At 47.6% G+C, this 26,710-nt stretch overlaps 1 protein-coding gene across 1 annotated transcript in view; it reads left to right on the top strand.

Annotated features, from left to right (window-relative positions):
* The window catches only part of CCDC24 (coiled-coil domain containing 24), a 117,954-nt gene that overhangs the window by 11,819 nt on the left and 79,425 nt on the right, over nucleotides 1–26,710 (top strand). The window contains exons 2-3 of the mRNA XM_069227726.1: nucleotides 13,347–13,592; nucleotides 26,141–26,319. Of these exons, the coding sequence (XP_069083827.1) occupies nucleotides 13,425–13,592; nucleotides 26,141–26,319 (347 nt within the window). The 5' untranslated portion in view covers nucleotides 13,347–13,424. The remainder of the gene's footprint in view (nucleotides 1–13,346; nucleotides 13,593–26,140; nucleotides 26,320–26,710) is intronic.

The raw sequence follows: 26,710 nt of genomic DNA, 5'->3' as shown, positions 1-26,710 counted from the left end.
AGAGGAGCTACACATTTCCTTCCACCCAGCGTTCCCCCACGTCTCCCGATAAAAATGATACCTCACTTGTGTGGGTAGGCCTAGCGCCTGCGACAGGATATGCCCCAAAACACAACGTGGACATATCACAGAAAACAGAGCTGTTTTTAGCAAAGTGACTACCTGTAGATTTTGGCCTCTAGCTCAGCCGCCACCTAGGGAAACCTACCAAACCTATGCATTTCTGCAAACTAGAGACCTAGGGGAATCCAAGGAGGGGTGACTTGTGTGGCTCGGACGAGGTTCTGTTACCCAGAATCCTTTGCAAACCTCAAAATTTGGCTAAAAAAACACATGTCCCTCACATTTCTGTGGCAGAAAGTTCTGGAATCTGAGAGGAGCTACAAATTTCCTTCCACCCAGCGTTCCCCCAAGTCTCCCGATAAAAATGATACCTCACTTGCGTGGGTAGGCCTAGCGCCGGCGACAGGAAACACCCCAAAGCGCAACGTGGACACATCCTAAATTTTGGGAAAAAACAGAGGTGTTTTTTGCGAAGTGCCTACCTGTAGATTTTGGCCTCTAGCTCAGCCGGCACCTAGGGAAACTTACCAAACCTGTGCATTTCTGAAAACTAGAGACCTAGGGGAATCCAAGGAGGGGTGACTTGCGGGGCTCGGACCAGGTTCTGTTACCCAGAATCCTTTGCAAACCTCAAAATTTGGATAAAAAAACACATGTTCCTCACATTTCTGTGGCAGAAAGTTCTGGAATCTGAGAGGAGCTACAAATTTCCTTCCACCCAGCGTTCCCCCACGTCTCCCGATAAAAATGATACCTCACTTGTGTGGGTAGGCCTAGCGCCCGCGACAGGATATGCCCCAAAACACAACGTGGACATATCACAGAAAACAGAGCTGTTTTTAGCAAAGTGACTACCTGTAGATTTTGGCCTCTAGCTCAGCCGCCACCTAGGGAAACCTACCAAACCTATGCATTTCTGAAAACTAGAGACCTAGGGGAATCCAAGGAGGGGTGACTTGTGTGGCTCGGACGAGGTTCTGTTACCCAGAATCCTTTGCAAACCTCAAAATTTGGCTAAAAAAACACATGTCCCTCACATTTCTGTGGCAGAAAGTTCTGGAATCTGAGAGGAGCTACAAATTTCCTTCCACCCAGCGTTCCCCCAAGTCTCCCGATAAAAATGATACCTCACTTGCGTGGGTAGGCCTAGCGCCGGCGACAGGAAACACCCCAAAGCGCAACGTGGACACATCCTAAATTTTGGGAAAAAACAGAGGTGTTTTTTGCGAAGTGCCTACCTGTAGATTTTGGCCTCTAGCTCAGCCGGCACCTAGGGAAACCTACCAAACCTGTGCATTTCTGAAAACTAGAGACCTAGGGGAATCCAAGGAGGGGTGACTTGCGGGGCTCGGACCAGGTTCTGTTACCCAGAATCCTTTGCAAACCTCAAAATTTGGATAAAAAAACACATGTTCCTCACATTTCTGTGGCAGAAAGTTCTGGAATCTGAGAGGAGCTACACATTTCCTTCCACCCAGCGTTCCCCCACGTCTCCCGATAAAAATGATACCTCACTTGTGTGGGTAGGCCTAGCGCCCGCGACAGGATATGCCCCAAAACACAACGTGGACATATCACAGAAAACAGAGCTGTTTTTAGCAAAGTGACTACCTGTAGATTTTGGCCCCTAGCTCAGCCGCCACCTAGGGAAACCTATCAAACCTATGCATTTCTGCAAACTAGAGACCTAGGGGAATCCAAGGAGGGGTGACTTGTGTGGCTCGGACGAGGTTCTGTTACCCAGAATCCTTTGCAAACCTCAAAATTTGGCTAAAAAAACACATGTCCCTCACATTTCTGTGGCAGAAAGTTCTGGAATCTGAGAGGAGCTACAAATTTCCTTCCACCCAGCGTTCCCCCAAGTCTCCCGATAAAAATGATACCTCACTTGCGTGGGTAGGCCTAGCGCCGGCGACAGGAAACACCCCAAAGCGCAACGTGGACACATCCTAAATTTTGGGAAAAAACAGAGGTGTTTTTTGCGAAGTGCCTACCTGTAGATTTTGGCCTCTAGCTCAGCCGGCACCTAGGGAAACCTACCAAACCTGTGCATTTCTGAAAACTAGAGACCTAGGGGAATCCAAGGAGGGGTGACTTGCGGGGCTCGGACCAGGTTCTGTTACCCAGAATCCTTTGCAAACCTCAAAATTTGGATAAAAAAACACATGTTCCTCACATTTCTGTGGCAGAAAGTTCTGGAATCTGAGAGGAGCTACAAATTTCCTTCCACCCAGCGTTCCCCCACGTCTCCCGATAAAAATGATACCTCACTTGTGTGGGTAGGCCTAGCGCCCGCGACAGGATATGCCCCAAAACACAACGTGGACATATCACTGAAAACAGAGCTGTTTTTAGCAAAGTGACTACCTGTAGATTTTGGCCTCTAGCTCAGCCGCCACCTAGGGAAACCTACCAAACCTATGCATTTCTGAAAACTAGAGACCTAGGGGAATCCAAGGAGGGGTGACTTGTGTGGCTCGGACGAGGTTCTGTTACCCAGAATCCTTTGCAAACCTCAAAATTTGGCTAAAAAAACACATGTCCCTCACATTTCTGTGGCAGAAAGTTCTGGAATCTGAGAGGAGCTACAAATTTCCTTCCACCCAGCGTTCCCCCAAGTCTCCCGATAAAAATGATACCTCACTTGCGTGGGTAGGCCTAGCGCCGGCGACAGGAAACACCCCAAAGCGCAACGTGGACACATCCTAAATTTTGGGAAAAAACAGAGGTGTTTTTTGCGAAGTGCCTACCTGTAGATTTTGGCCTCTAGCTCAGCCGGCACCTAGGGAAACCTACCAAACCTGTGCATTTCTGAAAACTAGAGACCTAGGGGAATCCAAGGAGGGGTGACTTGCGGGGCTCGGACCAGGTTCTGTTACCCAGAATCCTTTGCAAACCTCAAAATTTGGATAAAAAAACACATGTTCCTCACATTTCTGTGGCAGAAAGTTCTGGAATCTGAGAGGAGCTACACATTTCCTTCCACCCAGCGTTCCCCCACGTCTCCCGATAAAAATGATACCTCACTTGTGTGGGTAGGCCTAGCGCCCGCGACAGGATATGCCCCAAAACACAACGTGGACATATCACAGAAAACAGAGCTGTTTTTAGCAAAGTGACTACCTGTAGATTTTGGCCTCTAGCTCAGCCGCCACCTAGGGAAACCTACCAAACCTATGCATTTCTGCAAACTAGAGACCTAGGGGAATCCAAGGAGGGGTGACTTGTGTGGCTCGGACGAGGTTCTGTTACCCAGAATCCTTTGCAAACCTCAAAATTTGGCTAAAAAAACACATGTCCCTCACATTTCTGTGGCAGAAAGTTCTGGAATCTGAGAGGAGCTACAAATTTCCTTCCACCCAGCGTTCCCCCAAGTCTCCCGATAAAAATGATACCTCACTTGCGTGGGTAGGCCTAGCGCCGGCGACAGGAAACACCCCAAAGCGCAACGTGGACACATCCTAAATTTTGGGAAAAAACAGAGGTGTTTTTTGCGAAGTGCCTACCTGTAGATTTTGGCCTCTAGCTCAGCCGGCACCTAGGGAAACTTACCAAACCTGTGCATTTCTGAAAACTAGAGACCTAGGGGAATCCAAGGAGGGGTGACTTGCGGGGCTCGGACCAGGTTCTGTTACCCAGAATCCTTTGCAAACCTCAAAATTTGGATAAAAAAACACATGTTCCTCACATTTCTGTGGCAGAAAGTTCTGGAATCTGAGAGGAGCTACAAATTTCCTTCCACCCAGCGTTCCCCCACGTCTCCCGATAAAAATGATACCTCACTTGTGTGGGTAGGCCTAGCGCCCGCGACAGGATATGCCCCAAAACACAACGTGGACATATCACAGAAAACAGAGCTGTTTTTAGCAAAGTGACTACCTGTAGATTTTGGCCTCTAGCTCAGCCGCCACCTAGGGAAACCTACCAAACCTATGCATTTCTGAAAACTAGAGACCTAGGGGAATCCAAGGAGGGGTGACTTGTGTGGCTCGGACGAGGTTCTGTTACCCAGAATCCTTTGCAAACCTCAAAATTTGGCTAAAAAAACACATGTCCCTCACATTTCTGTGGCAGAAAGTTCTGGAATCTGAGAGGAGCTACAAATTTCCTTCCACCCAGCGTTCCCCCAAGTCTCCCGATAAAAATGATACCTCACTTGCGTGGGTAGGCCTAGCGCCGGCGACAGGAAACACCCCAAAGCGCAACGTGGACACATCCTAAATTTTGGGAAAAAACAGAGGTGTTTTTTGCGAAGTGCCTACCTGTAGATTTTGGCCTCTAGCTCAGCCGGCACCTAGGGAAACCTACCAAACCTGTGCATTTCTGAAAACTAGAGACCTAGGGGAATCCAAGGAGGGGTGACTTGCGGGGCTCGGACCAGGTTCTGTTACCCAGAATCCTTTGCAAACCTCAAAATTTGGATAAAAAAACACATGTTCCTCACATTTCTGTGGCAGAAAGTTCTGGAATCTGAGAGGAGCTACACATTTCCTTCCACCCAGCGTTCCCCCACGTCTCCCGATAAAAATGATACCTCACTTGTGTGGGTAGGCCTAGCGCCCGCGACAGGATATGCCCCAAAACACAACGTGGACATATCACAGAAAACAGAGCTGTTTTTAGCAAAGTGACTACCTGTAGATTTTGGCCCCTAGCTCAGCCGCCACCTAGGGAAACCTACCAAACCTATGCATTTCTGCAAACTAGAGACCTAGGGGAATCCAAGGAGGGGTGACTTGTGTGGCTCGGACGAGGTTCTGTTACCCAGAATCCTTTGCAAACCTCAAAATTTGGCTAAAAAAACACATGTCCCTCACATTTCTGTGGCAGAAAGTTCTGGAATCTGAGAGGAGCTACAAATTTCCTTCCACCCAGCGTTCCCCCAAGTCTCCCGATAAAAATGATACCTCACTTGCGTGGGTAGGCCTAGCGCCGGCGACAGGAAACACCCCAAAGCGCAACGTGGACACATCCTAAATTTTGGGAAAAAACAGAGGTGTTTTTTGCGAAGTGCCTACCTGTAGATTTTGGCCTCTAGCTCAGCCGGCACCTAGGGAAACCTACCAAACCTGTGCATTTCTGAAAACTAGAGACCTAGGGGAATCCAAGGAGGGGTGACTTGCGGGGCTCGGACCAGGTTCTGTTACCCAGAATCCTTTGCAAACCTCAAAATTTGGATAAAAAAACACATGTTCCTCACATTTCTGTGGCAGAAAGTTCTGGAATCTGAGAGGAGCTACAAATTTCCTTCCACCCAGCGTTCCCCCACGTCTCCCGATAAAAATGATACCTCACTTGTGTGGGTAGGCCTAGCGCCCGCGACAGGATATGCCCCAAAACACAACGTGGACATATCACAGAAAACAGAGCTGTTTTTAGCAAAGTGACTACCTGTAGATTTTGGCCTCTAGCTCAGCCGCCACCTAGGGAAACCTACCGAACCTATGCATTTCTGAAAACTAGAGACCTAGGGGAATCCAAGGAGGGGTGACTTGTGTGGCTCGGACGAGGTTCTGTTACCCAGAATCCTTTGCAAACCTCAAAATTTGGCTAAAAAAACACATGTTCCTCACATTTCTGTGGCAGAAAGTTCTGGAATCTGAGAGGAGCTACAAATTTCCTTCCACCCAGCGTTCCCCCAAGTCTCCCGATAAAAATGATACCTCACTTGCGTGGGTAGGCCTAGCGCCTGCGACAGGAAACACCCCAAAGCGCAACGTGGACACATCCACAATTTTGGGAGAAAACAGTGCCTACCTGCGGATTTTGGCCTGTAGCTCACCCGGCGCCTAGGGAAACCTACCAAACCAGTGCATTTCTGAAAACTAGAGACCTAGGGGAATCCAAGGAGGGGTGACTTGCGGGGCTCGGACCAGGTTCTGTTACCCAGAATCCTTTGCAAACCTCAAAATTTGGCTAAAAAACACATGTTCCTCACATTTCTGTGGCAGAAAGTTCTGGAATCTGATAGGAGCCACAAATTTCCTTCCACCCAGCGTTCCCCCAAGTCTCCCGATAAAAATGATACCTCACTTGTGTGGGTGGCCCAGGTGCCTGCAACATAATAAGGCCCAAAACCTGAAGGGATAGAAGGGATAGCACAGCAAGTTTATAAGGGCATATTCTTTTATACATCTTTAGACGGACTCTGCTTTGGGGACCCACATAAGTGAGGTGTCATTTTACTTGGGAGACTGAGGGGAAAACTGGGGAGTAGGAATTTTGTGCTGGAGCGGTGATCCTACTAAGAAAAATCAGGAAAATATGCTTTTTTATGCAAATTGTGAGGTTTACAGAGGAGTCTGGGTAAGAAAATGTTGGGGGAGCCACACAAGCCACACCTCCCTAGACTCCTTGGGGTGCCTAGTTTTAAAAAGTTTCTGGGTTTTGTAGGTTTCCCTACATGACGGCCGCACCCAGGACCAAAAACATAGGTGGGCCCTCCCCCCCAAACACAGGTATTTTTGGAATATATCACTTTGATGTGTGCACATACGTCCGTGATGTGCCAAACACTAAAATTGTGAAAAGAAACACACTTAGGTTATGTGAAGAAGACCCCTCACCCACCAACCAAGTTGGTGGCATGCTTCATCATCGGGGTCCCACCTGAGGCACCTAGCGTGTCTCAAGTGTGCTGCGACGCCTGATTACAGCGGAGCAGGTTTTGTCATTTGTACCACACATACTGGTTGGATTTGGCACGAGGGTGAGTGATGGTTCAGTAGATCAAATTTTATTAACAAGAGATTTCACAAAAGTGAAATGCACTGGTAATAACTGAAAGGCCAAAAAACTGAACCAATGACTCACAGCTCGTGAGCTGTAAAGCCACGACAAGGCACCAACCGCTTTACAGTCCATTCACACACCTTTCATACATGACATGCACTAGACCATTCACGCCGCCAGCCACGGGCCCAGCACATTACAAGACTCGCATCCACAGACAGCGCCAGTCAAGGGCCCATCACTTTCATACGCCCACATGCCTGATACAGCAATCACACCAGCTGATGAGTGTGTGGACTGGCGTTTGGCCGGCACTGCCAGCCAAGCGCCACACCACCAGCCAAGCGCCACCCCACCCACACCACCAGCCAAGCGCCACCCCACACACACCGCCAGCCCAGCGCCACCCCACACACACCGCCAGCCAAGCGCCACCCCACACACACCGCCAGCCAAGCGCCACCCCACACCCACGCTGCCAGCCAAGCGCCACTCTACACATGCCATCCCCTTTTTTTTGTTTTTAAACAACAAAGAAACCACTAATCATAAATTAGTACAAAACTACAAACACAAAAGCTCTAACTGAATACATGACTAATGCCAACCGTGAAACCGAACATATAAAAATATAAAACACCAGTTTACGCTCACGGAATTTCCCAATAATTCTTCTGTGTGTGGTAGCTCCTGAAACAGCCACCCACACACAGCCCAGGCTTTGAAGGACAATCAGGGCAGTACATCCTAGTCTCCTTCCTGATACCTCTTCGAGCACAGACTCTACATCTCTTAGCAGGAAAGTTTTTTTTGGCCGTGGGAGGAATGTGCTCAGCAAAGTGACGATCTTTCAATCTAGCCACATCCTTCACCACTGCTTCTCTAGGAACTCTTGCCTGTTCCAGCACAACAAGGCTAGCTATGATAGACTCCTGAAATTTCACAAATGTCATCCTTGACTCTGGAGAACTATCCTTAAACACAACAAAAGCATTAAAAGTTGCCAAGTGGAACAAGTGAAGCGCTAATTTCTTATACCACACATAAGACTTACGAGCAGCAGTGTAAGGTTCTAACCTCTGATCTACTCTATCAACACCACCCATGTGCTTATTATAGTCTAAGATGCACACAGGTTTGCGCACTTCGGCAACCTGACCCCAAACAGCCACAGGTGAAGTACTCTCATCATGGATGGTGCTTAGCATGTATACATCCCTCTTGTCTACAAATTTCAGAGCTAGCAGCTCATCATTCCGCAAGGCACTGCACTGTCCCTTCTCAAGTTTTTTACAGACAAGCTCTTTTGGATAGCCTTTCCGATTAGAGCGGATTGTGCCACAAGCAACAGTGTCCACTCTGAACAACTCCTTGAACAACCGAACTCCAGTGTAGAAGTTATCTACATATAAATGGTGACCTTTGTTAAACAGTCGTCTACCAAGTTCCCACACAATTTTCTCACTAACTCCAAAAGTGGGAGGACAACCAGGGGGGTCAATATTGGAATCCCTACCAGTGTAGACCCGGAAATTATAAACATATCCTGTACTACTTTCTGACAGCATATACAATTTAATTCCATACCGTGCCCTCTTGCTAGGAATGTAGTGCCTAAAAACCAAACGACCCTTGAACAGGACCAAAGACTCATCTACAGATATTTCTTTCCCTGGAACATAGATCTCTGAAAACCGATCTACCAAATGATTAAGGACAGGTCTAATCTTAAAAAGACGGTCAGAATCAGGATGATCTCGTGGCAAGGCTAAAGCATTATCTACAAAATGCAACATCCGAAGAAGAAGCTCATACCGGTTACGACTCATGATGGCAGGAAATATAGCAGTTGCCATCAAGGGACTAGTAGACCAATATGAAGACAGCGACGGCTTCCTTATCAGCCCCATCAAAAAAGTTAAACCCAAGAACTTTTTCAACTCTTCCAGATTTGTGGGAATCCACCGGCTAGCTCTAGAGTGTGGCCTAAGTCTGGCAGCGTTGTCCCTCAAAAACTGCTCTGCATACAAATTAGTCTGCTCAACAATCTCTTCCAAAAATATATCGTCCATAAACAACTCAAAAAAGTTGACGGGCAAAAAGTTTTCCGTATTAACTCGACACCCTGGAAAACCAATAAACGCAGGCAACTGTGGCTGCTCCATGTTTGGTGCAACCCATGCGTCAGGTCTTCCAATGGGAAGCCTTTCAGCCGCTGGCTCCTGCACCATTGGCACATCACTGTCCTCCTCTAAAACAGGCCCTTCATCAGCACTGAGAGTGGCTTCATCATCAGATGATTCATCTCTGACAGAAAATTCACTTCCAGAATCCTGCACTTCCTCCTCTGCCTCAGATGCAGAGTCAGTCTCATATTCATGGTCAGAAGATGACTCAAAAAGCACACTAACAACCTGCTGAGCGGTCATCCTACGGCTGGCCATGATCCTTCCTACTAAAATTAACTGGACAAATACACCACCAACAACCAGCACTGTGTAAGATAAGTAACAAAGTATAGGTTTATCACTAAGAATTATAAACTCAAAAACTATACTGCTCACTTGCCTGAAAAAGCTTGACTCACCAGCAACTACTCTGCACAGCCACAGCAATCACCAACGATATCCCACTAAAAAGAGAAAAAAAAAAGCAAATTAGACATAAGACAACACAATAATCATTGTGCATAACTCTAAGGACAATTTCACACACAATCCTGCATTCAGTACACCACCTACAAACATGTCATTCATGCATTGCAACAATACTCACTTGGAGTAAATTTATTTACTTACCTAAAACATGCAACTACGCAAACCGCAGGACAACTACTGCCAAAACTGCAACAAGCCACAGCAAAGTCAGCAAAAGCTTTGAACTAAAACAAAAAGGAGAAAAACTGTTATTATCATAAAAGTAAATACTTCGCCAGTTGACAAACACTCCGCCACTAACCATTTTTTCATTTTCCCGTGTCTAGTCTTCTCTGCTTGGGGGAAGATGGGCCTAAAAAAAAATAGGCCAATCTACCCCCAAGGGGAGGGGGCAGAAATCGCCCAGATTACATTGCACCCTTTGGGGGGGGGCGACCCTTGCCCAAGGTGCCACACCCCCACACAAAGCACACACACACATACATAGTATCCCTGGCGCTATGGGGATTCTGCCCCCCTTGGGGACAGAAAGGCCTAAAAAATAGGCATATCTGCCCCCTAGGGGGGCAGAACTGCCCAAAAATACATGTGGGCCCCTGGGGGTGACCGTTGCCCAAGGGGCCACCCCCCAACACAAAAAAATAAAAATCAACAATAAAATCCCTGGTGTCTAGTGGCTTTCTGCCCCCCTTGGGGGCAGATCGGCCTAAAAATAGGGCCAATCTGCCCCCAAGGGGGGCAGAAACGACAATAAATACATTGCGCCCCTGGGGGGAGCGACCCTTGCCCAAGGGGCCACCCCCCAACACAAAGCACACATACATACATACTATTTCTGGCGCTATTGGGATTCTGCCCCCCTTGGGGGCAGAAAGGCCTAAAAAAAATAGGCCTCTCTGCCCCCAAGGGGGGCAGAACTGCCCAAAAATACATGAGGGCCCCTGGGGGCGACCCTTGCCCAAGGGGCCGCCCCCCAACACAAAAAATACACATCAACAATAAAATCCCTGGTGTCTAGTGGCTTTCTGCCCCCCTTGGGGGCAGATCGGCCTAAAAATAGGGCCAATCTGCCCCCAGGGGGGGCAGAAACGACGTAAAATACATTTGCCCCCAAAGGGGAGCGACCCTTGCCCAAGGGGCCGCCCCCCAACACAAAAAATACAAATCAACAATAAAATCCCTGGTGTCTAGTGGCTTTCTGCCCCCCTTGGGGGCAGATCGGCCTAAAAATAGGGCCAATCTGCCCCCAGGGGGGGCAGAAACGACGTAAAATACATGTGCCCCCAAAGGGGAGCGACCCTTGCCCAAGGGGCCGCCCCCCAACACAAAAAATACAAAGCAACAATAAAATCCCTGGTGTCTAGTGGCTTTCTGCCCCCCTTGGGGGCAGATCGGCCTAAAAATAGGGCCAATCTGCCCCCAGGGGGGGCAGAAACGATGTAAAATGCATGTGCCCCCAAAGGGGAGCGACCCTTGCCCAAGGGGTCGCTCCCCTACACTAATATTCACACACAAACACATACAGAAATCCCTGGTGTCTAGTGGGCATTCCTGCTGCCCGATCGCATCGCGATCGGGCAGCAGGAATGCTCAAAGAGACATCGAGGGAAAGGAAAACCCTTTCCCTTCCCTCGATGCCTCTCTGAGAGCACCCCCACCCCGCAGGAAGGTGAAATACTCACCTTCTCCCTTGACGCGCTGGAAGCAAATGGCTTCCAGCGCGTCATTCCCCCTTTCCATGAAATCAGTGCGCGATCGCGCGCTGACGTCATGGGGGGGGGGTGGGGGGGGGGGGTGGGCGTGAAAGGGGAAGGGATTCCCCTTTCAGCCCTGGCCTGGGGGTGTTGGGGGGCGGCCCTCGGGGGAAGCGCTAGCGCTTCCCCCGACTGCCAGTCCCTGGACGTAATGGTTACGTCCATGGCGCCACACGGGCGCTGCCATGGACGTAACCATTACGTCCGTGGCGGGGAAGGGGTTAAAAGCGTGTCTAAAGCGAAGCACCCACATATTTGTCATTGGGCTTTTAACTGATAGCAGTCAATAGCTTAGTCTGAGATCCCAATTCTTGGACATGGGTATACCTTCCCCCCCCCCACTTGAACCTATGAATTTGTCTCAAAGAAGTCTTCCCTAAAGACCTGTTCTTTCGGAGATCCAGGGAACAAGTTCTGGCAAATCTATCAAATCTATGCAACTGGAAACCGCAGACTAGGGCTTGGAGAACCATTGTGCAAAGCTGGAAATGTATTTATTGTCTATTTGTAAACAAGGATATTTGCTGCAGGATCTTGCCCTGTGTCCTAAAGTGCATAATTTCTGCTGGCAGCCTGGGGTCCGCTTTTACCAGGGTCTCTCAAGTACCACTCAGATCAGCTGGACTTAATGTATTTACATTTCCCAAATGAAGTGTCTTAGAAACATAGTAAATTTTCTTCCATTTGCCTCTTCTTTTGCACCTTCATCCGGGTTAGCAGGGGCTCCTGTTCTCCCTGAACTCTTCTGTGCTTCTTGAACTAGGTCCCCTTTTTCCACAGGTCTTCAGGTCGAGGAATCCACTGTGCAGTCTCTTCTGGTTCTTGCATTATTTTCTTTCTCATGTTCTTGTGTGTTCTAGGAAAGTTACTGTGATTTACTCCTGCTTTCCTGGGCTCTGGGGTGGGTTCTATCACTTACCTATGGTGTTTTCTAATACTCCCAGCGCCCCTCTACACAATACACTTGCTGAGGTGGGAAACTGACATTCGCATTCCACTTTCTTAGTATATGGTTTGCATTTCCCCAGGCCCATTTCTAACTATTGTGATTTTCACAATTTGCACTGTTTTCTAACAGTTTCTACACCTGTTTCTGTATATTAGTGTATATAATTTGTGTATTACTTACCTAATAGTATAGTCTCTATGGTATTTTTGGCATTTGTGTCACCAAAATAAAGTACCTTTATTTTTTTTACCCTGAGTATTTTCTTTCATGTGTGTGAGTACTGTGTGACTACAGTGGTATTGCAAGAGCTTTGCATGTCTTCTAGATAAGCCTTGGCTGCTCATCCACACTACCCCTAGAGAGCCTGGCTTCTAGACACTGACTACACTACACTAATAACGGATAACTGGAACTGCTATAAGGTGTAAGTACCATAGGTACCCACTACAAACCAGGCCAGCCTCCTACAGTATGGATTTGGAAATAGCAGTTTATAAGGTAAGGGGCTGCCCCCAGAAACACCCTAAGATATGGCAGAAATGGCTGGATTACTGGGACATAGAGTTAGACCCTGTCCGTCCCGGGTCTCAATTGGTTCATGATGAAGTCCAGACATTCGTGGGATGAGAGCAGGCTGGATGGGTGTAGGATAGTGATAGTCTTCTGTGGATTAATTCTGTGATTTATTGCTGGATGTGGGGTGAGGGTGTGTGCGTGCATGTCTTTGATTCTCCTTTGTACTATTATTAATCATTGTATGGTTATATGTTGGCCTAATAGGCTCCGTTCTTCTTATAAACTGTAAAATAAAAAAAATGTGTTTTAAAAAAAAAAAAGGAATTCGATTATTGTGACTTAGTGGGATCTCAGATCTCATCAAGACTGAAGCCTCTCTTTTGCATACTTCACCAGTCCTGTTTCCTATATTGATTATGAGCAGCATTATTCATTGATAGATTGTGATGGGCCACCATATGTAAAACATCTCACATTAACGTGATTAGAGACTAACCTGTGCGTTGCTGTATGTTTGTAGAATCCCTTACAGGGCACGGCTTTAGCCCCTGATTCTGGCAATACTTGTTTTTCTGTGCATGTTTCTACGCTTATCTTTTAGTTGGCTGTTCTTGTTTTAGTATTTAAGTTACTTTTTCTTAAACATTTCCTTCCACTGTCATTGCCTATTCGCAGGCTGCACTCTAGGGTATTCATTCAGATTTGAAGGGCTGAGGCCCTGTGCTGTGGGCAAAGCATAGATGCACCCTCACCATGATTCGCCATGCCGATGACCGGGACAGTGGCTTTGGGGAGGCTCTGGAGCCACCACCCTCCCTCTGGCGACTTGTGGAAGAATATGTGCCGCAGAGCGAGAGATCTGAGATCAAGAAGATTCTTGGCGAGGCAGCCGTGGACTTGAGCCTTGAACTGCATGCAGAGGTGAGCTGTGCGACATATTGTAGCAGTACAGTCGCTGGAATAATAGAAGATTGAGGGCCTGATTTAGAGTTTGGTGGATGGGTCACTCCGTCACAACGTAACGGATATCCGCTCCGCCGTATTACGATTCCATTATAGCATATGCATGGAACTTGTAATACAGCAGATAGAATAACCATCACATTGGTGACCGAGTAACCCCTCCACCAGACTCTAAATCGGGCCCTTAGTTTCCGCACTGTGCAGTTTGAGAAACACATTTCTTCCATCTATACTTTGTAGTCACTATACCTCATACCTTAGTGTTAAGTTTCCAGGTAGCTATTTATCATAGGTACAATTTATGTGCTTTTTTTCTTGCGGTGTGTGATATGTGTGCCTTATTGTTTGCCTCTCTGCTGAGGGTACCACTATTGTGCCCACCGCGCTCTAGAAGCAAGTCTTGGATTAACACCAAACAATCAAATCGGAGCAGAGGAGAGGGCCAGGCAACTGGTCATTGCCTTTTCAAACAAACGCTAATGTTACTACTGCTACAGTGATCTTCTTGTGCCTGCCATTCAATCAGTATTAACATTTCAGAATTATCATTCACATGTTGTGATCCTGAATGTAATGGTGTTACTTAGGGGGGTCATTCTGACCCTGGCGGTAATTACCGCCATGGCGGAGGTCGGCGGTAGCACCGCCAACAGGCTGGCGGTGCACCGCTGGGCATTCTGACCGCGGCGGTTCAGCCGCGGCCAGAAACGGAAAGTCGGCGGTGTACTGCCGACTTCCCGCTGCCCTTGAGAATCCTCCATGGCGGCGGAGCGCGCTCCGCCGCCATGGGGATTCTGACACCCCCTACCGCCATCCTGTTCCTGGCGGGTCTCCCGCCAGGAACAGGATGGCGGTAGGGGGTGCCGCGGGGCCCCTGGGGGCCCCTGCAGTGCCCATGCCAATGGCAATGGCATGGGCACTGCAGGGGCCCCCGTAAGAGGGCCCCACGAAGAATTTCAGTGTCTGCTTTGCAGACACTGAAATTCGTGACGGGTGCAACTGCACCCGTCGCACCTTCCCACTCCGCCGGCTCCATTCTGAGCCGGCGTCCTCGTGGGAAGGGTGTTTCCCGCTGGGCTGGCGGGCGGACTTTTCGGCGGTCGCCCGCCAGCCCAGTGGGAAACCCAGAATGACCGCCGCGGTCTTTTGACCGCGGTACGGTCTTCTGGCGGTTCCCGCTTGGCGGGCGGCTACCGCCGCCCGCCAAGCTTAGAATCACCCCCTTAATGTGTTACATCAGCTTCTTTTGAAATGCACATAAGCCCTGCTTCCATTAAACGTTTTCACCCACCAGTCTGAATTTATTGTTCCAGATGAGATTATTCAAAAGGGCTTTTGCTTTTCCCTTTTCTCAGAAGCAGTGTTTGATTTTTACAGTGTGCCTCTCCTGTGCATTGGTTCTAAAGGGCTCTAAGACTAATGTTATCAAACCCATTTTTGTTCTTTTTGGACTTCATTCTGAAAGTGATGTACCTAGTTGCCTTGTGAAATATTGGACATTAGGATTGTCGTTCTTTCTGATGTGCCACAAGAAACCATCACCTAGAAGCATTTGGTGTAAATAATCTGTGCCAACTTTTGGAATTTTTTCCATGCTGTGAAAAAAATCAAATTTCTTTCTATCAGGGTCTAATATTCTTTCCATGGGTTTCTTATCACTGAGGTGCCTTGCTGGTTTTTGGATGACACAGCAGCTTTTTTTTTAATAAGGGACACTTGTTGTTAAGACCTTGTTATTGCCAGGGCTGGGCTGCAGTAATGCTTGTGCCTTTAAGGTTGGCTCCTCTCGAGAACTTTTGATATCCACTGGATGCTCCTATCACTTGAAAAAGCAGACGTTTTGCATCTGTAGTTGTTCTGCAGCAGTGGTTTGCTACTGTACATAGATTTTGAGTAAGTGCCAACGATCTAAGATCTGCAGTTTAGGGCCATAGATGGGCATGTGATGTCAACTAGGTGAGGGGGGGGCACATACAGATTAAAAAGACTAGGGCTCAAAACCAAGACCTGAAAAGTAATGGGCGTAACAGTAGAACTGTACTCAGCCAGTGTCACCATCTGGGTACCATCCTCCAAAAATGATGAACGCCAATCATGAACTTTGCGAGAATTCCCCGATTCTGATGAAGGATGGAGTGGGAGATGGTATCTAAGGCAGAAGACAGATTTAATAAAATCAGGGCCATCACTCCACCTTCATCCTCAATCTGTTGAGTTCATTGGTTACTTTGGCCAGTACTGTTTGTGTGCACAGATCTTTCTAAAACCTGACTGTGCCTTATGTATGAGTAAATTAGATTCTACAGGATTAGTTAGCTGCTTGTTCACCAAGGTCTCTGTCAGTCTGGAATCGAGAGCCAGAAGTGAGATGGGGCGATAACTCAAAAGAGCTTTAGGGTCTAGATATGGTTTCTTTAGCAGTAGCGTGACAGTAGCTGGTTTCCACTTCTTGGGAACCACTCCAAAGCGCAAGCAAGAATTACAGAGTGTTGTCAGAGACAGGAGAACAATCTCGGGGACCTTCTTCAGTTGTTGGATGGAACAAACATCCACCGGGGAAGAAGGAGCCATTGCTATTAAAGTGATAAATATTTCTTCGGTGGTAAACGAAGCCCAGAAACCGCTGGGAGCTTTACATCAGAGGGTAGGCTGTCAGAGTTTTGGGAGAATGTTTTTACACGCTTAGTGATCTTTATTGTGGAAACATGCGATATTCTGTCACATAACCTTTGAGGAAGACTGATTGTGTTATCCTCTGCTTTCAACACGGCCATACCTTTATGTATCTTAAACAACTGCCTTGTCTACTGTTGGGAGACCTGAATCCTTTTTGAGCATATTCTGCTTTTGGCGATTTATTTACTCTATGATGTACTTCAGGTTCGAATTTTTTATATAGTGATGTATCCCTGCCAGATATTTTTCCTCCATTTTTTTCATGCACTTTAAAATCATGCTTCATGGCTTTCAATTTCGAATTAAACCATGATGTGAAAGAATACGTTTTTTTGTTTTTATCTTTTGAGGTGAATCATGGTGTAGAATGAAGTTGAGACCAATGAGTCAATTTCCTTTGAGTTTAATACCGGATCACTTCTGTTTAAATTAGAATGTGAGTAATCTACAGTAGACCCTCAGTCTTTGAGATTAAGGGGGTCATTACGACCCTGGCAGTCGGTGGTAAAGCGGTGGTAAGACTGCAAACAGGCCGGAGGAAAAATAAAATGGAATTATGAGGTCATCCGCCACTTCACCATTCCGACCGCCATGGTGGTGAAGACCGCTGGGCTGGAGATTGCGGTCTCCAGCCCGGCGGTCGTCACTAGACCGCCGACGGTATCAGGACCCTGCATACCGCCATGGATCTCGGGTGGTTGGGAACCGCCATGAGATCCATGGCGGTAGGCACTATCAGTGCCAGGGAATTCCTTCCCTGGCACTGATAGGGGTCTCCCCCACCCCCGCTACCCCCCACGAATCCTCCCCCCACACCTCCTACCCTCCTGCCACCCCCAAAGGTGGCAAAACCCCGCTCCACCCCGAACTTGCACATATACATACCCCTACTCGCACACACCCCCAACATGCACATATACACGCACACACCCCCAACATGCACATACCCCTACACGCACACATACACCCCGACAACACATACCCGCACACATACAAACAGACATGCACACCGTCTGACCCGCACACTTTCCCATACACACAACACCCCCGCACGCATACACTCACTCACTCACCCCCTCTACACTCTCACACGCACACCCCCATGCACGCACACAACACACAACACACAACACACAACACACAACACCCCCTTCCCTAACGAACGATAAACTTACCTTGTCCGTTGATCCTCTGGGAGGGGACGAGATCCATGGGGGCAGCTCCGCCACCAGAACACCGTCACTAAAACACCGCCACACCGAATCATGGGACGTGATTTAGTGGGCGGTGTTCTGTTGACGTGGCGGTGGAGGTTGAGCAACCTCCACTTTCCCGCCGTCCGCCAGTATGGCTGCTGGCGGCTTTCCGTACGAAAAAGGACAGCGGCCTGCCAGCGGTCATAATACGCGGTGCGGAAGACCGCCACCACTGGCGGTCTTCAGCATGGCGGTACCTCGGCGGTCTTGCGAAAAGACCGCCGAGGTCGTAATGACCCCCTATGTGTATTCTATTATCTCTACAGGAATGCCTCCAGAGTCAAACCCTGTTTTTATATGTTTTCATACTGTAGGAAGTTGGGTCTGTATGTACTATTTCAAAGTAAGAAATACCATGCACAGAGTCCAAGTGTTCCCCTTAGAGGTAAGATAGTGGCAAAAAGAGATCATTCTAATGCTCTATTTTGTGGTAGTGTGGTCGAGCAGTAGGCTTATCAGAGGGTAGTGTTAAGTATTTGTTGTACACACACAGGCAATAAATGAGGAACACACACTCAAAGACAATTCCAGGCCAATAGGTTTTTATATAGAAAAATATATTTTCTTAGTTTATTTTAAGAACCACAGGTTCAAGATTTACAAACAATACTTTAAATGAAAGGTATTTCACTCGGGTATCTTAGGAACTTTGAATCAACACAATATCATGTACAGTTTTAGCAAAAATGGCAATAAGCTATTTTAAAACTAGACAGTGCAATTTTTAACAGTTCCTGGGGGAGGTAAGTTTTGGTTAGTTCTGCAGGTAAGTAAAACACCTACAGGGTTCAAAGTTGGGTCCAAGGTAGCCCACCGTTGGGGGTTCAGGGCAACCCCAAAGTTACCACACCAGCAGCTCGGGACGGTCAGGGGCATAGGTCAAAGTGGTGCCCAAAACGCATAGACTTCAATGGAGAAGGGGGTGCCCCGGTTCCAGTCTGCCAGCAGGTAAGTACCCGCGACTTCGGAGGGCAGACCAGGGGGGTTTTGTAGGGCACCGGGGGGGGACACAAGTCAGCACAAAAAGTACACCCTCAGCGGCACAGGGGCGGCCGGGTGCAGAGTGCAAACAGGCGTCGGGTTTGCAATTGGTTTCAATAGGAGACCCAGGGGTCTCTTCAGCGAAGCAGGCAGGCAAGGGGGGGCTCCTCGGGGTAGCCACCACCTGGGCAAGGGAGAGGGCCACCTGGGGGTCGCTTCTGCACTGGAGGTCGGATCCTTCAGGTCCTGGGGGCTGCGGGTGCAGTGTCTTTACCAGGCGTCAGGTTCTTTGAAGCAGGCAGTCGCGGTCAGGGGGAGCCTCTGGATTCCCTCTGCAGGCGTCGCTGTGGGGGCTCAGGGGGGTCAATTCTGGCTACTCACGGGCTCGCAGTCGCCGGGGAGTCCTCCCTGTAGTGTTGTTTTTCCGCAGGTCGAGCCGGGGGCGTCGGGTGCAGAGTGGAAAGTCTCACGCTTCCGGCGGGAAACGTGGAGTCCTTTAACAGTTGTTTCTTTGTTGCAAATTTCAGTCTTTGTGGAACAGGGCCACTGTCCTCAGGAGTTCTTGGTCCTTTTAGATGCAGGGTAGTCCTCTGAGACTTCAGAGGTCGCTGGACTCTGGGGGACGCATCGCTGTTGCAGTTTTTCTGGAAGTGGGGAGACACACCGGTAGGGCTGGGGCCAAAGCAGTTGGTGTCTCCGTCTTCTCTGCAGGGCTTCAGGTCAGCACTCCTTCTTCGTCTTCAGGTTGCAGGAATCTATCTTGCTTGGTTCTGGTGGCCCCTAAATACTCAATTTAGGGGTGTGTTTAGGTCTGGGGAGTTAGTAGCCAATGGCTACTAGCCCTGAGGGTGGCTACACCCTCTTTGTGCCTCCTCCCTGAGGGGAGGTGGGCACATCCCTAATCCTATTGGGGGAATCCTCCATCTGCAAGATGGAGGATTTCTAAAAGTCAGAGTCACCTCAGCTCAGGACACCTTAGGGGTTGTCCTGACTGGCCAGTGACTCCGCCTTGTTTTTCTCATTATCTCCTCCGGCCTTGCCACCAAAAGTGGGGCCGTGGCCGGAGGGGGTGGGCATCTCCACTAGCTGGGATCCCCTGTGGCGCTGTAACAAAGGGGGTGAGCCTTTTAGGCTCACCGCCAGGTGTTACAGTTCCTGCAGGGGAAGGTGAGAAGCACCTCCACCCAGTACAGGCTTTGTTACTAGCCACAGAGTGACAAAGGCACTCTCCCCATATGGCCAGCAACATGTCTGTTGTGTGGCAGGCTGGCAAAACTAGTCAGCCCACACTGGAAGTCGGGTATGTTTTCAGGGGGCATCTCTAAGATGCCCTCTGGATGTATTTCACAATAAAATGTACACTGGCATCAGTGTGCATTTATTGTGCTGAGAAGTTTGATACCAAACTTCCCAGTTTTCAGTGTAGCCATTATGGTGCTGTGGAGTTCGTGTTTTACAGACTCCCAGATCATATACTCTTATGGCTACCCTGCACTTACAATGTCTAAGGTTTTGCTTAGACACTGTAGGGGCATAGTGCTCATGCACCTATGCCCTCACCTATGGTATAGTGCACCCTGCCTTAGGGCTGTAAGGCCTGATAGAGGGGTGACTTATCTATGCCATGGGCAGTGTGAGGTTGGCATGGCACCCTGAGGGGACTGCCATGTCGACTTAGTCATTTTCTCCCCACCAGCACACATAAGCTGGCAAGCAGTGTGTCTGTGCTGAGTGAGGGGTCCCCAGGGTGGCATAAGACATGCTGCAGCCCTTAGAGACCTTCCCTGGCATCAGGGCCCTTGGTACCAGGGGTACCAGTTACAAGGGACTTACCTGGATGCCAGGGTGTGCCAATTGCGGAGACAAAGGTACAGGTTAGGGAAAGAACACTGGTGCTGGGGCCTGGTTAGCGGGCCTCAGCACGCTTTCAAATCATAACTTGGCATCAGCAAAGGCAAAAAGTCAGGGGGTAACCATGCCAAGGAGGCATTTCCTTACACATACCACTTAGTTTTGAGGGGCGTAGCCACCATGGTTTCTGCAATAGTGTGTCACTTTAATTGACTTTATTTTTTAACTCTGGGTCTGAAGTCTTCTTCACAAGACCTACTATATACCACATTATTATAGAATCATTTAAGATCCAACCTGGATTGGATTATTGAAGATAATCTGTTTTTGTGTTTTTTATTTTTTAGAGGCATGCAACTCAGAGAGAATTTTGTGGATATTCTGGCAGTCCATGCTAGTGTGTTGCAGAAGCCACTGGTATTTCTTGCCTCCATTCTCCAGATGCGCCATACTTGTCTCTAAATAGTCTTAATTAGAATTTGATCTTAAATTGTTGATTGTTTTCTTCATGTTGCTGACATTTTAGATTCCACAAGATCTGTATTTATCTTGATCTGATCTGAAAAATCTTCGCCCCATTTCTTGTTTGCCTCTGCCAGCTAAGATTTTGGAGAAGCATATTAAGAAGGAAATGTCTGACTACCTGTATGATTCTAATGCCTTGGATCCATCTCAGAATGGATTCCGAAAGCATCCTAGCACAGAATCATCCCTAATTTCTACCACGGATCTTATTTTGTAGGCAGGTTTATTGGTGGTGGGGCAGCCATATTGGTACTCCTAGACCTGTTGGCAGCCTTCATCACCAGTCCTCCATCTTTGCTGGTGCGGAGGCTGTGACAAGTCGAGCTGAAGGACACTGCCCTTAAGCTGCTGGAGACGTTTTTGAAAGACAGGACTCTTATTGTTAGCTGTGGAGATTTCAGAGCAACACCTTTTCAGTTGCCATGTGGGGTCCCACAAGGGTCCTCGTTAAGCCCCACCTTATTTAATTTGTATGTCGCCCCTTTGGCGAAATTGGTGTGGTCATTTGTCTCCAGGTCTTATCCTACGCGGATGATACCCAGATTATGGTGCCTATCTCAGAAGGCCGGGAAGAAGTGGCAGACAGGTTTAGGATATGCATGGTTGAGATCAGCAGATGGATGCGAGACAATTGGCTGAAAACGAATGGGGAGAACACAGACATTATGCAAACTGGTGGGGATAGTTCCATGTGGAATAATCACTGGTGTACAAATAACTGTGATGTGCTTCCTGTGCCGGTTAGTGCAGCCAAAAACATGTTTGACAACAGCTTGTCCTTTGACTCTCAGGTTAACAGAACTGTGAGTTCATGTTTTTGGCTGATTGGCATGTTGAAAAAAATATTGCTTCTTCTTCCTAAAGATCTCAGGGCAACAGTGATCATTGCCTTGATCACTTCATGTCTAGATTACTGCAGTGCCCTGTACTTTAACTTGAATGAAAACCCTCTTTAAAGTAGCTCCAAATCATACAGAACTTGGCTGCTCGCTTGGTGTTAGGTCTTCCCAGACATTGTTTGGCTAGAGAGGGGTTGAAATCTTTGCATTGGTTGCCTGCCATGAAGTGGGAGCTGTTTAAAGCGCTTTTCCTCACGGACAATGCTCTTTACGTGCAGGGATTGCACTATCTTAGGACGACCCTGAGCTGGTATGTACCTACGAGAACTCTAAAATCTGCGAGGACGTTTAAGGGGATAGTGCCTCATTGTAGGAAAACTAGATTGGGTGAACACGCCTTTACAGTGGTGGCGGCCAGCCACTGGAACTCCCCTCCTAGTCATATTAGGTGCCTGAGCTCACACCTGCTGTTCCAAAACTAGGTTAACACATGGCTCCTTGCATTAGAATAGATGCCTGGGATGGTACTTACTCTGCAGGGTGTTTGGGGTTTAGGCAGTTATGTTTCCCGGGGTCTCCTCCTCCTAGCGCCTTGATGCCTATTGGTCTAATGCACTTTATAAGTCCTAAATACAAATACCAATCTCTTTTTCCTGGCCACACATTTTCTTTAGGGTTAACTAAATTGTATTCTTGACTCTGACTCAGATCAGCTTTCCATGTGAGGGCGACTTGTTTTGTCATAACTCCGTGTGATTTAATGAGTCTACTTTTGATGGCGAGTGGTACCTCTTATTACCGATTGCTTGGCTGGTTGTGCTGTAAATAGTATCTTGGCGATATGCCCTTCTTGCAGGTTAGTTTTATTTTACAAAACCTGGGTCTTTTTGTATTAATATTCCTGTACCTGTTCCTGCAAACATTTCCTGCAACCAGGTCTGGAGGACCAGTGGCTCTGGATCAGATGTTGCTCTGACATTTGTAAGGAGGAGGTTTCGGCGATTGCATAATTTCTTCAGTTCCATGTGTTGAGCAAAGGATACTTCTGGTCGTCCTCTTTTATCAAATCTGCAAGTGTTCATCTCCCTTCCCCCACTCAAACTCCCTAAAGGTCTCTAAGATTAGAAAGTCATCTCCTTGCCACTGATTGATGCTGTTACTGTGGCTTTTGGATGGGCGGTCCCCACCTTCTTCCTGCTTTGGTTAGTGGTGCTTGGCACTTGGAGACTTCTAGACTTCTAGACCGCTGAGAGTTTTGAGGCTTCCCTTTCCCACTTTTAGGTGGTGAGAGTTTTTTCCTGACATTTGGTCCACAGGGGTGGAGCAACATGGATTCCTTATAGTTACTGTTTCTGGACTGGTATCTGTCTGCTCCAAGCTACAGCTGAATCTTCAGCTTTCCGAATCCTGTTTCCCATTTCCCATAATAACCACAACTTTCAGTTCTTTGGTTTCTTCTTTTATTTGTAGAATATGACCTCTTAAACAGTTAATAATTCTCTGCAAACTTTTTAGCGAATGTTTCACCTGCTTTTCCTTTCTGCTACCATCTGAGTTACAATGTGGAGGGGGATTTTTCTTAATTTCCTTCACTTTGTTGCTTTGAGTTCTTGATTGTGTTTTGTTTTTGAACCACCGAGGCTTCCAAGGCTAATTTTGATAGCAGTGTTGATGGCAACTTCACACACTTATTCTTTGATAAATATTGGCTTGTGGGTGAATAAGATGGTGATCATTTCTCACTAACTTAGGCTGCTTCTCATCTGGACTGGTTTCCTTCCATTAACGGCAGCCAGACCAGGACATCCCACATCAGTGTGATGGTACTAGCTTTCTCCTTCTCCAAGAGCAAGCTGGGGAGATTACCAGTGGTTTTCCTGTGATTCCTGCTGTTCGTGTAATAGTGAAACTGTAGAAGCCAATTTTTGCTTGGTCTGCTTTCCATTATATGCAGTGTTTTTATTTTTTATTTTTTCTTTATTTCCTGTATCAACATTGCACTGGTAATCCACCTTTATCTATCTCCAGTTACGCTGCACTATAGTGGAACTTCTGTTTCCAAGCTGTACCTCAGACTGTGTGCTCTCAATTAGTGAAAATTAAATAATCCCACTAGTTTGTGTCCGTATAGGGTGATAATTTGTGACTGGAGATTCCGCCTCTTTTATTGCAAACATAATATTTTGCTGTTTATCCCTATTTGAGAGGATTGTGACAATCCGGTGATAAACACTAATCAGCCTGTGAACCCTTGATGTTGGCTTTCTTGAGCTTTTCTTGCCATCACGTGGTCTCTTAGCTGACAGGAGAGGGGGGAAGCCAGGGAGAGTGGTCTGCTTGCTCCCTCCACTGACTCATGGTGACTCTTCCACCACATCCCCTCATACCTTTTGGAAAGTGACACCCGTCAAGAGTGTGGCATTATCTACTTTCTCAAAGGCAAAAAAGAGAAGGGTATGACCTTCCAGCTCATACTAGGCCTCTCTAGTTGCAGTGTCATAAGCAAAGCCACTAAAGAGGTTGTCAGTGCTACTTGCATGGAAAGCCTGTTGCAGGTCTATCATACGGTTTGCAAATTGAAGCAGTAGAACTTGTCCCAGATGGAGGTCTCTACTTGTCGATCTACTTACTCTGATTACCGAAGGGTTTGTCACTCCTCTTATGGCCACCCCTTTTCCTAACTGGATGCCTGTAGACAGGACACCTGTCCATGTGTTTTCCTATGTCCACCAGAGACAATTCCTGAGATTCAGCCTGTAAGGGCGCACCACTTAGTGTGGCAGGAGCGGAGGTAATTGTTAGATATTTCTAGGTGGAACTAACCATTTCAACCACTCCAGGGATCCCAGTCATCTGATAGTACTTCTCCTTCTACAGTAGACATTTCTGGGCTCTGATTTTCCACTCTTTTTGATGTCAATCAATTTGACTTGGGACATTGTAGAAGTACTCTGTCATAGCAACTTGAAACTGCTGATTCAATCAATGCCCTGTGTGTGTTTGGATGGTTGCCCTGAAGCCATTAGTGCCCAGCATTGCCCACTGGTGCTGTATGTCTTATTGCACAGTACAATTGACGTATGCTCCAAATATTTCACTGTTTGAGCCATGAACAGCAAATTCCAGACTTATGGCCTTTGGTATCATGCCTTGTGCCCTAATTTTAGACACTTTTATTTATGCTTAAAGTAGTTGGTCGGGGACTCTAAAATGAACATACGGGAACTGTGGCCAAACAAACATCACTGACCTCTTTCTGTCCATCCTTGTTTCTTCACTTGCTGATCTTTCCAGGACAATCGTAATCAATCAGAACAACAAGGACAATACTGAGAGCACAGAAATCAGGCTGACATCCTTTCCACACTTTCACCCTGCTGCACCACCATCTTTTCACCAACGCCACTACCTGCTACCGGTCTAACTGCTCACTTGCCCGTTCTCCTCCTTCAATGCTGATCTCGTGGCGCACCACAACCTGACACCAGTTGCAGCTTTTAGCAGTCACCTGGCTGTCCTCATGCTACTGCTGCTGCACGGTCAGCGCACCCCAAGGATCTTGGATTTTCTAGCAGGGACCGTGGGCACCAGTTGGTAACTGGCCATCAGTACTGACCATCGGGGCATGTGTCTGCGAGGTTCCTGGTCGATGATCCTGGAGGGTCCACAGGACACTGCTGGACTCCTAGTAAAATAAGAAAATTGAGAATTCTAGAGGTAGTGCTGTGGGTGATAAGCGACCCCCAGCAGGGAGGCAAGAGCAAGCTGCAATATGATCTGAGTAAAGTTCTGCGTCCCACATTCAGAGTTCAAATGCTTGAGCTTGAACTTATGATTGCTTCCATCCATTCTCAACCAGATAATTACTTATTACTTCTTATTGTTTGCAAAAATATTTTCATGTTGAGCATTTGATCATTATAGGGTGCAACAGGCAGCATTCCAGGATTTATACAAAAGGTGCTGTTCTGTTTCATTTGTCATTTCTACTCGTTGCTTCTGGGACAGTGATGATTGCATGTTATCTGATCCTCTGTCTCCCCAAAAGTCTTAATATTCCAAAAACTGTAAGCCTGCAAAATCTTCAATTTGTTGCAATCCTGAAAGTGTATTTCCTTTTTTCCATCCGTAGCCCCCTATTTTGGTGCAGAAACAATGGAAACATATGTTGCACATAGAGCTGCACACAGTGACCTGTAGAGAGTAGAAGTGATGTAACAGCTGTAGAACCACTTGACCAAACTCAGCTGTACCCGATCGTATCAGTTTATTCCCAGTTTCCTAATGTATCAACATTTGGGAGCTCTTGGAAACCAGGTGACCCTGGTATTCTGAATTGGTTGAAACCGGATACTCACGTTAATGTTTTACCTTTCAGGTGGACACCCTCTTGGATCTGTGGAGGGAGGTGCGCTTGACTGGATTCTCTCCAACCCAGCGCCTTCCAACCAGCAGCTGTCCTGTCCTGGCCGACCCGCCGGCCATCAAAAACATGGTGAAGCAGGAGATCTGCATGCTGTTGTTCAGCATACGGCAGAGGGCACGTAAGGAAGGCAGGTATGAGTGTCTGGTCTATGAAGGCCTCTTAATTTTGATTGTGTGTTTCCTTCCATACTGGTTTCTTAGTGTTTTTCCGGATTCGGCTATGAGAAGTAAAACTCATGTTTTTTCAACATACAGAGTGTTGCAGCTCTTCTACAGTGGAAAGCAGCTTCCTGTTGTGCTGGACACCTATTTGCTTGTATTAGTCTAGTGTAGCGAGTGAGTGAGAGGTTCACTGGATTAGCAGAGGTGCCTTAACCAATAAACGTGTTCTAGGCATCGTCTGGGTATGCAGAGTGTGAGAAAGGGCTTTTCTTTTTTACATGGTTAGCCCTCACGTTTTGCCTAGTATTTGATGCGGTTTCAAAGTTGTTAGTGCCAAGGGCCCCTGCTAACCAGGTTCCCT

Source organism: Pleurodeles waltl, chromosome 4_1 (genome assembly GCF_031143425.1).
Source record: "Pleurodeles waltl isolate 20211129_DDA chromosome 4_1, aPleWal1.hap1.20221129, whole genome shotgun sequence".
Classification (NCBI taxonomy): domain Eukaryota; kingdom Metazoa; phylum Chordata; class Amphibia; order Caudata; family Salamandridae; genus Pleurodeles; species Pleurodeles waltl.
Note: the sequence above shows the minus strand (reverse complement) of the source record. Positions and strands in the feature narration are given on the sequence as shown.